Source organism: Haliotis rubra, unplaced genomic scaffold (assembly GCF_003918875.1).
Source record: "Haliotis rubra isolate DU_JTF1 unplaced genomic scaffold, ASM391887v1 Scf511, whole genome shotgun sequence".
NCBI lineage: Eukaryota > Metazoa > Mollusca > Gastropoda > Lepetellida > Haliotidae > Haliotis > Haliotis rubra.
Genome location: NW_025767204.1, coordinates 691,823 through 705,326, shown reverse-complemented (window position 1 = coordinate 705,326; position 13,504 = coordinate 691,823). Strand labels below are relative to the sequence as shown.

Genomic DNA, 13,504 nt, shown 5'->3' with positions numbered 1-13,504 from the left:
CCTTAGAACTCAGCTTGAACTCCAGGTCTTGATAATCTGAGACTGCTCCCCATGTCCCTATGTGTCTGAAGTTATTGTCTCATTAAAACTTCCTTGAAAACATTGATTGAATGTCTGAACCATGATATTTTACCCCCAAATTAATTGTAGAGCGGATCTCTGGAAGACAGCTGAGATTGCAGGGTCATGTACCTTTAAAGTAGTCCAGAAGAAGAAATATATAATTACCTCTTTAACAGGCTGTAGCCCGTTCTCAGGTCTATAGTCAAAACAGTTAGTGTTTTAGAATTAGCAGGACCTCTAGTATCAGACAAAGACTCATACATGTTACACAGCTTTTAGAAAATGTTTTCAGTATTTCCCTGTTCAGTTTCCTGACTGAGAACAGAAATTGTTCAGCAACTATACACGACATAAGAAACAGCTTCTATAAGTTCTATCCCTGTTCAGTTTGCTTTTGAAAAATGTTTGAAAAGAACTTTGGCCCAGAAGGAGGACTCAATATGGCAGTCATCGAAGGGACATGAGGCACTGTTGGTGCTCAATGTGCAGAGTAGTTCCTGAACACAAAGTATGTAAATATTGGAATCTCTTGAATTGATAGTTCAAGCTCAGCGCATTTTGGGAGACAAGTACTAAAAAAACTGGTGAAAAACATGGTCAAAAACTTCAATCCAATATGGCTGCCAAAGGGAGCAATTTAGCCACATGAGTCCAACACTTGAAATTGAAGGCAATCTGATTCTGAACCTTGGGCCTAGAACCTTGAGATCAGGTGCACCTTGTTGAATTTGTGAAGAGATTCTGACCACTGGTTCTTGAGTTATGATTGGAACAAAAAACGGCGGAATAATAAATCAAATGATTACAATAGGTCTCCAGCCTTTTAGGCATGGAGACCTGAAAATGATCCCAAATCTACTAAAAACACAGTTCATCATCTGACTGCTCTGCATAGCAAGGTCCTACAAGAAATATTCATCATTTGGAGATGAACTGCAGTTCCTGCTCCAGAAACAGGCACACCTCTCATTTCCAGTAGTCACCAGGCATTAGTTTACCACAAGACTCATCTAAATAGCAACTTTAATCCAGGAGGGGTGGGGAGGGTGCGTGTTATAATGATCCACTTATGCATTATATATATACATTATACAGCATGTTTGAGTTTGAGATGTCAGTGCTCACTGACACGTTTGAGTGTACATACCTTGCGTCCTGCCTGTCGGAACACACTGAGAGAGGCATGTCGGATTGCCCACATATCGTTGGTGTAGGGGTCAAACTTAGTCTCAGCTGATGCAAGCTGAAAAATCATATTGTAGTCCTTGAATGGTTTCATAGCTTAAAGCTTCATTTCTCAGATAATCCCTGTATCACATTGGTGTTTGTATTAACTGCAACATCTGACTGTACTTCTATCCATCTCTGGCAAGCCTTTCAACAAAAAAAGTGGACAACTTTAAAAACAGACCCATATCATCTTACAATACTGCACAGAATCCACTTCTTGTTTAGTGTGCAGGTGAGTGGAGTGTGCTTTTATGGATAGGTGCTGTGCTGTTGGAGTTTGTGTTCCAGTCAACTACAATTCTAACAAAGAATGACTAAAGATATTTGCTTGTGGGTCAGAGAGCGTAACAGAATTTCAGCTAAGTAAAAACTTTGTCTCGTATTCCAACAAATGTAAAATATTGTATCACCAAAAGATTTTCAACAGTTACATAAAAATACCCCAAGTTAGGCTGGAGAGTTATCAAGACTCCTAACAGAACTGATAGTAAGAGAAAAGAAAGAAAATTGAATGATAGTCTACATTTAGATCACAACAAGCCTTTTATTGATTTTCAGATTGCATACATATGAATGTTAAACTTGAGTAAAACTAATAACCATAATTATATACTTGGCGTCATTAATGAAGGATCAAGCTATTGGTAACATTATTTCTTAAATGTTGTAAATTCTTCGTTATTGTTTGAAATATATACAACTTAGTGTTCTACAAATTTTCTTAACAGTATGGAAAAGCACATCAGGCCGTTGAAATGTCAATATTACGTTCTTTAATACATTCTGTTACACAGGGGCGTGTCACACTAAGAAATAGCATTAGAAAGACATATAGGTATATAGAGCCTACCCTAGTACTATATATAAGAAAAGGGATCACTTGAATGTCAAGGCCGTCTATGGCCGACAAGTGAGTATGATTGCTGATGGTTTTGGAGAAAGTGCCTGCTTACTGTTGAGGAAATGATTTGTAGATGTTGAAATCAGTTTTTAGACCCATGGAATGCCACTGCCAGTCGAATCTAGCCCTACATAGGTGCTGTCAACGTGGCTGGAATTAATAAACAAATTTAAAAGGTGAGTTTTCGCTGTCTTGGGTGATCCATGATTTTGGCTTGGAATTGCGGAGGTAGCTGTTTTCGGTGAGTTGTGGCGAATAACTTTTGAAATAATGATCCGATTGTGACCATTTATAGCTCATTTTGTAGGGAAATCATCTCGCTTTCGATCCTCGGGGGCCTTAAAAATAGTTTACATGGTGAAATCTAACTTGGATTGAGGAGGGGGTGGTTCCGTCGTTACATCCCTTTCCTTTTATATAGTACTAGGGTAGGGTCTATGTACCTATATGTCCTTTTAACGCTGTTTCTAAGTGTGACAAGCCCCTGTATTCTGTTACAAATGGCACAATTTTTATTCAAATTGTCAATATGGAAATCCACCTGCCACTTAATGTCAATGATTAGAACGTGCAAGTCGCTCTATCCATAGAAAGCGGAGGACAATTTACAACATTGATGCTTTTTCACTGTATTTTTACTGTTCAGGTACCTGTTTGATATCGCAGCTTAAAATGAGTCGTTGTTTGACACTTGTTGAGAGGGGTCAGGCCATTGGCCTTTCGGAATCTGGTCAAACTCAGGTTGTTATCCGCTTTAATGTAGGTGACAGTGCTATTGGTAGGCAGTGACAGAGATTTCAAGACAATGGGTCTGTGGAATATGCACATCGACCAGGTCACCCCCGAGTCACAACAGTCCGACATGATAGGCACATGATTAACACTGTGTTACGTAACAGATTCCTTAACACAACAGATCTTCAGACAGAACACTCCAATGTTAACAATGTAAGAATATCCCAGAGCACCGTTCGTCGATGTCTAAGGGCAGCCAAACTCCACTGTAGGTGACCTGCAGTTCGTCCACCACTAACACCACACCACAGGCAATTGCGTTTGAGATGGAGTAGACATCATGGCCGCTGGAATCAACGTCAATGATCTCGTGTGCTCTTCACAGATGAAAGCAGATTCTATTTGTCCTTCCATGATGGTCGGCAGAGGATATATCATCACAATGGAGAGTGAATTACAGATGCAACTGTGGCCACGCATAACCGATTTGGCGGGGGTCGGTCATGGTTTGGGCAGGCATAACTCCTACTGGACATACTCCACTGCACATGGTCGATGGTAATCTTACAAAACAGTGTTATTGGGATGAGATTCTGGCTCCTATAGCAGTACCATTCCTGCAAACTATGCAAAGCTTTTATGGTCAACCCCCTTTACTGCAAGACAACAACGCTTGGCCTCATAGGGCCAGGATTGGTCACAGAATTCCTTAGGATGTAGAGCGGATGGAGTGGCCAGCATGCTCGCCAGATCTCAACCCAATTGAGCATGCCTGGGATGAACTCGGTCGACGTGTGCACACACGTCACCCAGCACCAGTAGATCTCACAAGACTCTGCAGACCTCTAGTAGAAGCATGGAATGCGATTCCGCAAGCTTTCTTTATGAAGTTGATAAGGAGCATGAGAACAAGGTGCACCTGTGTCTTGGATGCGCAAGGAGGGTACACAAGATATTGAATGACCGAGTGCTTCATGTTTGTCATTTTCATTTTGGGGGGTCAGTCTATACAACTGATGCTTGCTTGTCCTGTTTGAACTTTTTGTCTGTATGTCATGATGTGTCACATTTGTCAACACATTAAACATTTTGATGACACTCTCAGTTCTATTATTTTTTAGAAACTTTTCTTTACATGTGCTATATATCATTTAACCCTTTATTATTGACACTTAGAATATTAAAAAATAGACTGGGCATCCTATCCATGTTTAATAATTAGACCACATGACAGATCGAATGTGACCCAAATTGTGAAGAATCATCCAATCTTGGATATCATGTGTCAAATTTCATAAATTCCAATCACACACATTAAAACAGTTTGCCTATTTTAGTGCTGGTGTGCCTATTCTGTACAGAGAGACCTTGCCCTTTAGTGTGAAGCAATAGTAAACCCCTAAACTTGTCCAGGGGTATCAGGAGAAGTAGGATGTGTTTTCTGGTATGCCTCTAACATCTGTAGCACGCATGTCAGAACTTATTTCTGCATAAACGTTTCTTCACTTATGCATCAAAACATTTTGCCACTAAAGTACATATTCACTTATGCATCAAAACATTTTTCAAAATTAGCAATGGAATGCTGAAATTGATACTATTGTATGCTGTTTTTTCTCAACACTTTGCCACTAAAGTACATATTCACTTATGCATCAAAACATTTTTCAAAATTAGCAATGGAATGCTGAAATTGATACTATTGTATGCTGTTTTTTCTCAACACTTTGCCACTAAAGTACATATTCACTTATGCATCAAAACATTTTTCAAAATTAGCAATGGAATGCTGAAATTGATACTATTGTATGCTGTTTTTTCTCAACACTTTGCCACTAAAGTACATATTCACTTATGCATCAAAACATTTTTCAAAATTAGCAATGGAATGCTGAAATTGATACTATTGTATGCTGTTTTTTCTCAACACTTTGCCACTAAAGTACATATTCATGTTTGAGTCCACTTACCTCTTCTGCATCTCTCAGTGTCCTCTTGGAAGTGCACTTTGTGGAGGTTCTCTTATACTCACTCTCTGGCACGCAGTCACCACGCTTGTTGTACTGTAATTATATGAGTAAAATGAGTGCAGACTAAGATTGTGACTGTGAGCCATGTACAGGCATACAAGATATGCAGGATGAGTATCTAATATTGTGGTAATACCGGTAGTTAATTGTACAAACTGGCCCCTTTTAGTTATGACTGTTTGTCAGTGAGTTTGAGTTCTTTTCAACTTTGTAAGGAATAAACAAGTACATATAGTTAACAATGTGATTTACAACATGTGGGTAAACATATCAGCATCTAACTACATTAACACAACACACGTACACAGTATTCTCCTGAATAAGGGGCAGGAAGTCCAACTTCTAAATCCCTTTAAAAGAGTTGATGTTTAATTGATGACAATTTTATAACAGGTAAAGCTCAGGCGTTTGGAAAAAAATGCCCAACTGAACATTTTATTAAACATTTTGACAACATTCAGGCGCTATTATTGATGGGAACACATTTGTGAAGTTTATTTCCCTGGTTCACTAGTTTTTGAGGATATGAATTTCATGGTGTGATTCCCACGATGTTTAGCCTTGTATTCTCACATAATTGCATTGGTATCTTTGCATGATAATGTACATTTTGAAGGTAGATACCTAATAGTTGGAATCCCCTAAAAACCAAGACATTACCTTGACAAACAAGTGATCTGATTTTGCCTTCTTCAACAGTAAAATAGGATACCTGCACTGTTTTTAATTGTTGGTTCTGGCTAATAGAGGACTCACTATGAGGTGATGAAAGGTTATCTTATTGTTAAGCCTATATCTTAACCTATAATTGACACCAATTATGCATTCACAGTTGTTGGAGATACTAGATGCTTGTCAGTAAACAATTTTGTTTTGTTTTTTTCAGTGACAAAATGTCACTTCTATGCACTAGCTGCTCTACCAACGGCACTAGAAAAACCCACCTTCCCCCTCTCTCTCATATTTGTACAGTATATCTTATTTCAGATTGTCAACAATATTTAAATGACCATACATTGACACATAATACTCAAATAACATCCACTATGATTTAACATGTTTCAGGGTATGACAATTATAAAATATTGTTTTCTTTCATTACATCAACAGCAGTACTGTTACATGGTAGTTGTAAGTCGAGGTCAATATACATGAGTTTGGTGGAATTTCAAGTTTAGTTTCACAATATCATTTCTCAATTGGAAATTTTAACGTTCCAATACTAGGGCTGGATATTGCCCTGATTCTCATATTGCAATATATTGCAATACATATTGTGATATATTGACTGGAAGGTTTCTGTGTGTACATCATGCGACATCATCTTCTTAGTTGCTGTTAAACCATATGTTCAGGCTTCCTGTCCCCATTGTGTATGGGTGTATGCCAGTGGTGTACAGATAAATTATATAGAGCCTATATGTGGACTGTTTCATTGAAGTAACTGTTTTGCAACAAAGTTTTGCGAACATAATGATAAAGGTAATACTATAACATGATTTTCATGGTCAGTGTAATGTTTGCTTCAACAGAATGCACTTCAATGCAGTATGTAATTTTTGTTACTGTTTGTCAGTGATTCATTCAGATTCAACTCCAATATAAACATGTGTTAACATGAACTGCTGTAAAATGAAACAAAAACATGATTTAGGCGAACTATTTGAGCTTAAAATCACATGTGACCTCCAAAAACTAAGATCCTTCACTAGAATGTCATTATACTTAAAATACAGTTCGCTCTACCACTATGTATAGTGTAATAAAACACACTTTCCCCCCGAACTATTATAGTTAAAGGACGAGGACCCTTGCGTCCGAGTGCTTAACGTTATAATAGTTCAGGGCGAAAGTGTGCTTTATTACACTATACATGGTGGTAGAGGCGACTGTATTTCTTTTCTAAGATGCCAAATTTAATACTTTCTAAGGATAATTACGATGAATTTAAGGCAGAAAACTAACGACGGTGTCGGTGACCTAAATTAAGGGGCTAACTGGTGCGCTGTTCTATTGATGTGTCTGCCCCCCTACGTTAAGACGAATGTTACCAGAAAAAACCCAAATGATAACAGTTTGATGACGGTTTACGTTCGGATTAAACATCTTCTCTGAATTATTTTAATTACATCTGTAATTAACGTAAACCATATGGGGCAATATGAACGTCGCATTTCTACTACCAACTTAAGTTTAGATCAGTACATCCAGATGAAGCTGAGTAGTCAAGCGACATTCCACAATTGCACTGTGAGAATGTAAACATTGCGAACGTTACCGTGTCGCTGAAAACTTGTGAGTCGAATTGACACATTTTAACCGTCATAAAACATAAACAGTGATGTTAGCTGCGTGAAGCAACTGCAAACTAAGAAACTGGATGCAACGGAGTAGTTTACTGTAGGAGGCCGTACGAGGCGATGACAACTGACATGCATCGTGACGTCGCTTACATTGTGGCGTAATGTAAAATGGTTCGATTACGAGGGGGCACACTAGAATGGCGCAGTGACGGGATAACGTCATTCAATTGTTACGTCATCAAAAAACTACACCTTTATTGACTGATAATGTATTTTTTTTCGATTGTTCTAACCACTAGGCATCTTAGAAAGTCCTACAAAATTGATAAGACTTTGGCCTTTATCATAAATTGGTAACATATGTCCCATTATGAAACAAAAATAACAAAATAATGTGAATTGTGAAATGCTCACTCAGAGCCAGTAGCTCTACTTATAAGTCCAAATAAAAGATTGGTCAAATTTTTTAAGGGCATTATAGAAGTGGAATGCATAAGAAAAGCGGGATATTTTCAAATAACGGCATCTGATGGGCATCCACCCTTCCTACTGTCCCACTGATTAGGTTGAAGAAATTCTGCCAAGGTGTACAGTAGCCCAGCCTCCGTGTCCGTCACGGTCGAGGGAGCAGGGGCGGACCATTTTGCAGCTAGGTTTGGTAATTAGACTGTTGGCGAGAAACATTAATTGCTCTGGATCAGTGGCCCTTTAAGTGGCCTCAAATGGACCATCCTTTTACGAAAAGCAAGATTTATGGATGTCAACTTATTGTTGTGAATAACACAACGTTTCGGAGTGTATGCTTGCTCCTTTATCGGGTCATGAATATTCACAATAAAAAAGTTGACATCCATAAATCTTTTTTAGTTCTTGTCTGATTGTAATAAAGTATCCCAGCACTGTAGGCTTTTTCAGATTTTCAAATGTTTGGATGGTATAGTGACTGATCCAATTTGATCCTATTTCTGTGTCTGTTTACCTCCATATTTAATCATGTAAAACTATTATGTCTACTACGTATGCTATGATATCAAAAACACACATTTGATATATTTGAATCCATAAACTAAACAACCCCACTTTGCCATTGCAAAATAAATCTGACATTTTACTTAGATACATAGGTATATACAGTTTTTAACTAAGTACACAGCAAATGCTTATATATATTTCTTATGTAACAACAAAGTTCTGTTCGTATCTTCAAAACAGTGTTGGCCCATAAGGTTTTTTTTCAGGCAATCAAACTTGCATGCAATACAGCGATTACCACTCTCTTGCTGTAACCCTTGTTTGGTGGTAAACCTACACATGTTATTTGTCATCATTCACTTGATGGTCAGTTAATGAATATATAACAGGTATACCTAGTGATAACACCACTCAGATTAACTGACAAAGGTTAGCATTTGACATTTCTTGGAGTAAATACTCATCATTATAAATTGAGGTCTGATGTGGCAAATGTATTACATCTTATGTAATATGCGCATGGAAGTGCAGTAAGAAGAATTATCAGCTGAGTTACAAAACAAATATCGATCAAAGGATTAACTGATAACACGCTGTTTGATTAATTGCTTCTATCCTGTCCACAGTAATTGCTCTGGATCACTGGCCCTTTAATTCCTCCAAAACATCACATATGAAACCATTCAAACATGATTCATATTTGGTAGAATATTTGGCACTTTTAGCAGCCACTTATAAAGACACTTCCACTTGTAAAAACATGAAACAGATAGGAAACGAAAGTATATTTGGCACTTTTAGAGCTCATTTTGTTGCTATGGAAATGAAGGGCAGATAATTCAAGGGAGCTTACTCTGGATGACCCAATATGTTGCAGAATCTTAACCATATCGCGATAATCGGTAATATTGCACAGCCCTATCCAATACATTTAAATTAGTAATGACTGCCCAACAACCCCATATTCCCTGAATGACCAAACCATTTTCACCACAAAATTTTGAAATTTCACTGACCTGTGTGAAAAACAGTACAAATTCTTCCCAACATTAGGCACTTCCCCCTCTAATGGCACCACCTCTGGGTTGGCATGTTCAAAAGAGAATGTCCCCTATCTGTGGCAACATTTATATACACTAACACATGCTCATGTTGACCCTCCATTACCATCATGTACATGTAAATCATTATTTATGAATAATATTATATAATGAAATGTTAAATAAGTCTTATAATCATAAAAACCTGACCAACAGGTCTGCATAAATAATGACAATTCCAGTCAAAGCCACAAAGGCAATCAAATTCTGGCAAACCTTTATAGCTCACCTTTTCACATAGGGAAGTTATAAATAACAAAATATGCTTGAACAACATGTCATAAAGCAAAATACTGAATAGAACCATATATTTATTAGAGTAAATCACACTTGTTATACTTAACCCAACTCATGCTAATTGAATTGAATTTAAACAAAGCACTATTATCAAGTAATGATAGCAGTGTCAGTACCTACACCAAAATGTTGCTCCTAATTGTAATACAAATGTTGCTAATCCCTCCTCCTGATCCTTTCTTAGTACTCAAACTTCTAAATGCCTCACAAGAAAATGAATTTAACATTTAGAAGGCAAACATGACCACCATTGTCACCAAAGTAACCACAAAAACTGAAATAAAAACAAATTCAAAAGGAAATATTGAGACTAAAAGATTTCACAGAAATGGAACATTGATACAGTTCCACTGTAAACCTTGCACAAATTAGGACTCTTTGTAAACTGTATTTGTTATAATGACACTAAACAGGTTGCACCGTCATCGGCAGTCCACATTTCAGCTTCCAAGGAATATTTTTCAAGTCAGTATCATTCTTCCAGCATTCCATTTATTAAGTGGACCAGTAATATGAAATATTCTTCTTAATTATTACTTTTGGTAACATTACATTTCTCATATGATGGCATGCAAACTTTGGGGAAACATACACCCAAAAAAACAAGAAAAGGTAACATCTGCAACAATTTTACTTACCAGTTTGGGAAAAACTCCCTGTAGAATATTCACATATATCAGGAACCAGTTGAATTAACTCTCATAAAATTCACAATTAAAATAGCACTGTAGGAGACCTAGTTAAAAAGTAAACACCTGAAACTGTTAACAATATAGTAAAGAAAAATGGCTTACTTCATAATAGAACGGAGCAACACTGGATATAAATAGAGTATGCATCTAGGTTTTTTTTTAATATGAATAAGTGAACATGAAAAGGGTCTCAGCTAAATTGTCTGATATCAACTTTTGAACCATTGGAGCCCACAAACCAGTGAAATACTGGTATGTCCACACAAATGCTCCAAACTCATGCCATAAACAAATACAAGGAACATTATGGTTTTAAAAATTTATTCAGAAAAAATATCTAAAATATCCGTGCCTTAAAATATCTGAGAAGATTTAACAAACTACAATGAAATATTTATTTAGAAATATGATACTACACTGGTTTTAACAAATCATTAAAATCCATGTATTGCTACAAATTAATGTCTCCAACTCCTGGACTACAGTACCGGTATTTAAAGAAATTAATTTACAAGCATCAAAATTCTTTTTTTAACTCCATGACCTTTAAATATGCTAGCTATCATCATAATGTTTCAGACCCATCCATTCAGTTGATTCAGGAAAGAAGCACTAAGTAAGCAGTAAGAATAGACAGTCTAATAGGGATGAGGTACCCTAAAAAATTATTAAATGAGCAGAAACGTTTAATGTACTGACCATATAGTCTTCCCAGGCATGCAACCTGTCCTCTATGACATGTGTCCGCTTCTTGTTGGAGATCTGAACCTCGCCGAGTCGTATTTGCCATCTCAGTTGGTTCTGCCTCTCTTCATACACATTTTGACGAACATCATGTTCAAATTGGGCTTCCTGTATGCATATTTACAATACAGTTAGCCAAAGGTTTCTGTAATAATGATGGCATTGATAATTCTTGCAACTATCCTACCTCTAAACATCATTGCCATAAAACATCAGAGTGATCAGAAAGTTCTGACATCAAATCATACAAGACATGGTTAACAGACAAGAGAATTTTAAATTTATCCCAAACCTGTATTTCCATCCATTTTGGATCCATCTTCTTACAACATCCTGTATTCTGGTATACCTAATGGTCGTAAACTAAAATACTTTCCATTGTTTGACCAAAACAAGGTACGCATCATCTTGGAAAAATTCCAAAAGGTCTGATTCAGAGTAATCTCAAGGACATGTGCAAATATGTGTTAAGCTTTCATAAAATTACCATTATATTTTCATTTCAATTCCCCATCAGTGTTTCAATCGAACCTGACTGACCAAGATTTCATCTGACATTTCAGTCTCGATGTTCATGATGTCATTTCCTGTACTGTTGACATCATTCAGGATGACATTTGTCTTGACATCATTCCCATTACTTCAGTCCTACACCTAGTAGACAAAGTGGCACTAACAGTTAACTGTTAGGGGAGCTACTCCCATAATTCAGGTGAGGTCTGACAATATGTTCTGAAGATAAAAGCTTGTGAATATATTTTGAGATTTCATTGGCAACTTGAAATCATTGTTTTTGAGACACAATGCTGTGCTGGCAGATGGAGCTCTAAGTTTAGGTGCATGACTCGGTCTGTATGTACGGAGACCTGAATAACTCCTAAATCCCAATATAATAGAGTAGTGGAATTATATGTCTGGACACACCACAAATCTGTGAGCATAAAATCCAACATCCATGGCATAAAAATATTGTTGGGAGTCCATATCACATCATCTATTCCAAGCAAACAGTACAGACATGGACGATGACTTTCAAAGGCAAAATACTCATTATCTGCTGCCAAATGGGGTAACAATCAGCCATGAGTGGGATACGATTGCCATTTTATCAAAGGGAATGTAGTATGTGATCACTAATAGTTTTCCAATCCATTCATTATCTTGGAAGAAGTGGGACCTGAGTGTCACCCTACACATCCCAATGTCTAAATTTCCTCTATTAAAACAAGAAAGGAAGGTCATAAACAAACTGTGGGTGATGAAATAACCAACTCGTATCAATCTTTCTGGGCCAGATCTGGCCCAATGTCGGGTGTACCAATACCGAATTAGTGACCAAATGGCACATGCTATTCTGAAATCACCTTCTTCCACAGTGATCCATTGAAGGAATAATGGGATAATGCGCACAATAATGCACATATGTATTGGTGTGTGTGATGATTGGACAGTCAAAGGACTGTGGTGATTGATCTTCTATCCCACAAGATATGTCACAAGAATTATATACAACGAAAAGGACCCACGTTGCTCAGGAATAGTTTTTCTTTGGACTACTAATTAGCAGACTACTGCATTGCACTTCTCCAGAGTAATGCTGGTTATACAAATGGAAGCCCTCGGATGATGAAAATTATGAACCACCTACATTCTCCTAACCTGTAGACCATGGAGGCAGCTTCTTTCATGGAAGAAATGTAAACACAAACATGTTAAGTCTGTGCAGATTCAGGGTGTAACTATTTCATACTGTGGCTTTTATGCTCACCTTCATTTGTCTGTTTGATGGCTTGTTTGTGTCCTTCTCGGTCAAGATAGCTAAAACAGAAAAATATAATCAAGTATAAAAAAGATTGCATAAAGGATTCTAACACACTCATAGGTTTTACAAAACAAACATGAGTAAGTGAGTATGGTTTAACAGTGGACATTAGAAATGGGCATCACACCAATTGTCAACTTACCTCTGGATTATGGTTGCCTTATTCCTGTAGATTCAACAGACACTTACAGAATGGAAATGAATTTTTTTAACTAAGTCATAGCTATCCCTAGTGGTATGCTTAAAAGAGTTATGCAGTTATCTCCCTTGGCTTTGACGTCACAACGTAGTTGTTGTAAACCTCTCATGATTTTTCTGAAGAAAACTAACATCTTCTGCAACTCCTCGTGGGGAGGTTGGGCGGGCACTAGATCCCATAATCCAGAGGTAAGTTTACTAATAATTACTAACAATACATGTAATTGTTCCTAATTATAGGCGTAAACATTCCCTCTGGATTATGGTTGCCAGAATCACACATAAGGAAGGAGGGTTTATGCAGATGATTAATACAGCAAATACCACTAACTATCCCGTTATAGTCTATGACATAACAATTAGAATAACTATCACTTAGATGATGAAATGTAAATATATGGATTACCTAGATCATTC

The 13,504-nt window shown here is 37.2% G+C and overlaps 1 protein-coding gene across 2 annotated transcripts in view; it reads right to left on the bottom strand.

Moving 5' to 3' along the window:
* LOC124292282 (cilia- and flagella-associated protein 221-like) overlaps positions 1–13,504 on the bottom strand; it is a 157,980-nt gene that overhangs the window by 91,565 nt on the left and 52,911 nt on the right. The window contains exons 9-13 of one of the 2 annotated variants that reach the window (XM_046729348.1): positions 12,836–12,885; positions 11,023–11,175; positions 10,270–10,287; positions 4,900–4,992; positions 1,211–1,306 (exon numbers count right to left, since the gene is read on the bottom strand). In XM_046729348.1, coding sequence (XP_046585304.1) covers positions 1,211–1,306; positions 4,900–4,992; positions 10,270–10,287; positions 11,023–11,175; positions 12,836–12,885 — 410 coding nt within the window. The remainder of the gene's footprint in view (positions 1–1,210; positions 1,307–4,899; positions 4,993–10,269; positions 10,288–11,022; positions 11,176–12,835; positions 12,886–13,504) is intronic. The other variant, XM_046729349.1, reaches the window with a different exon arrangement.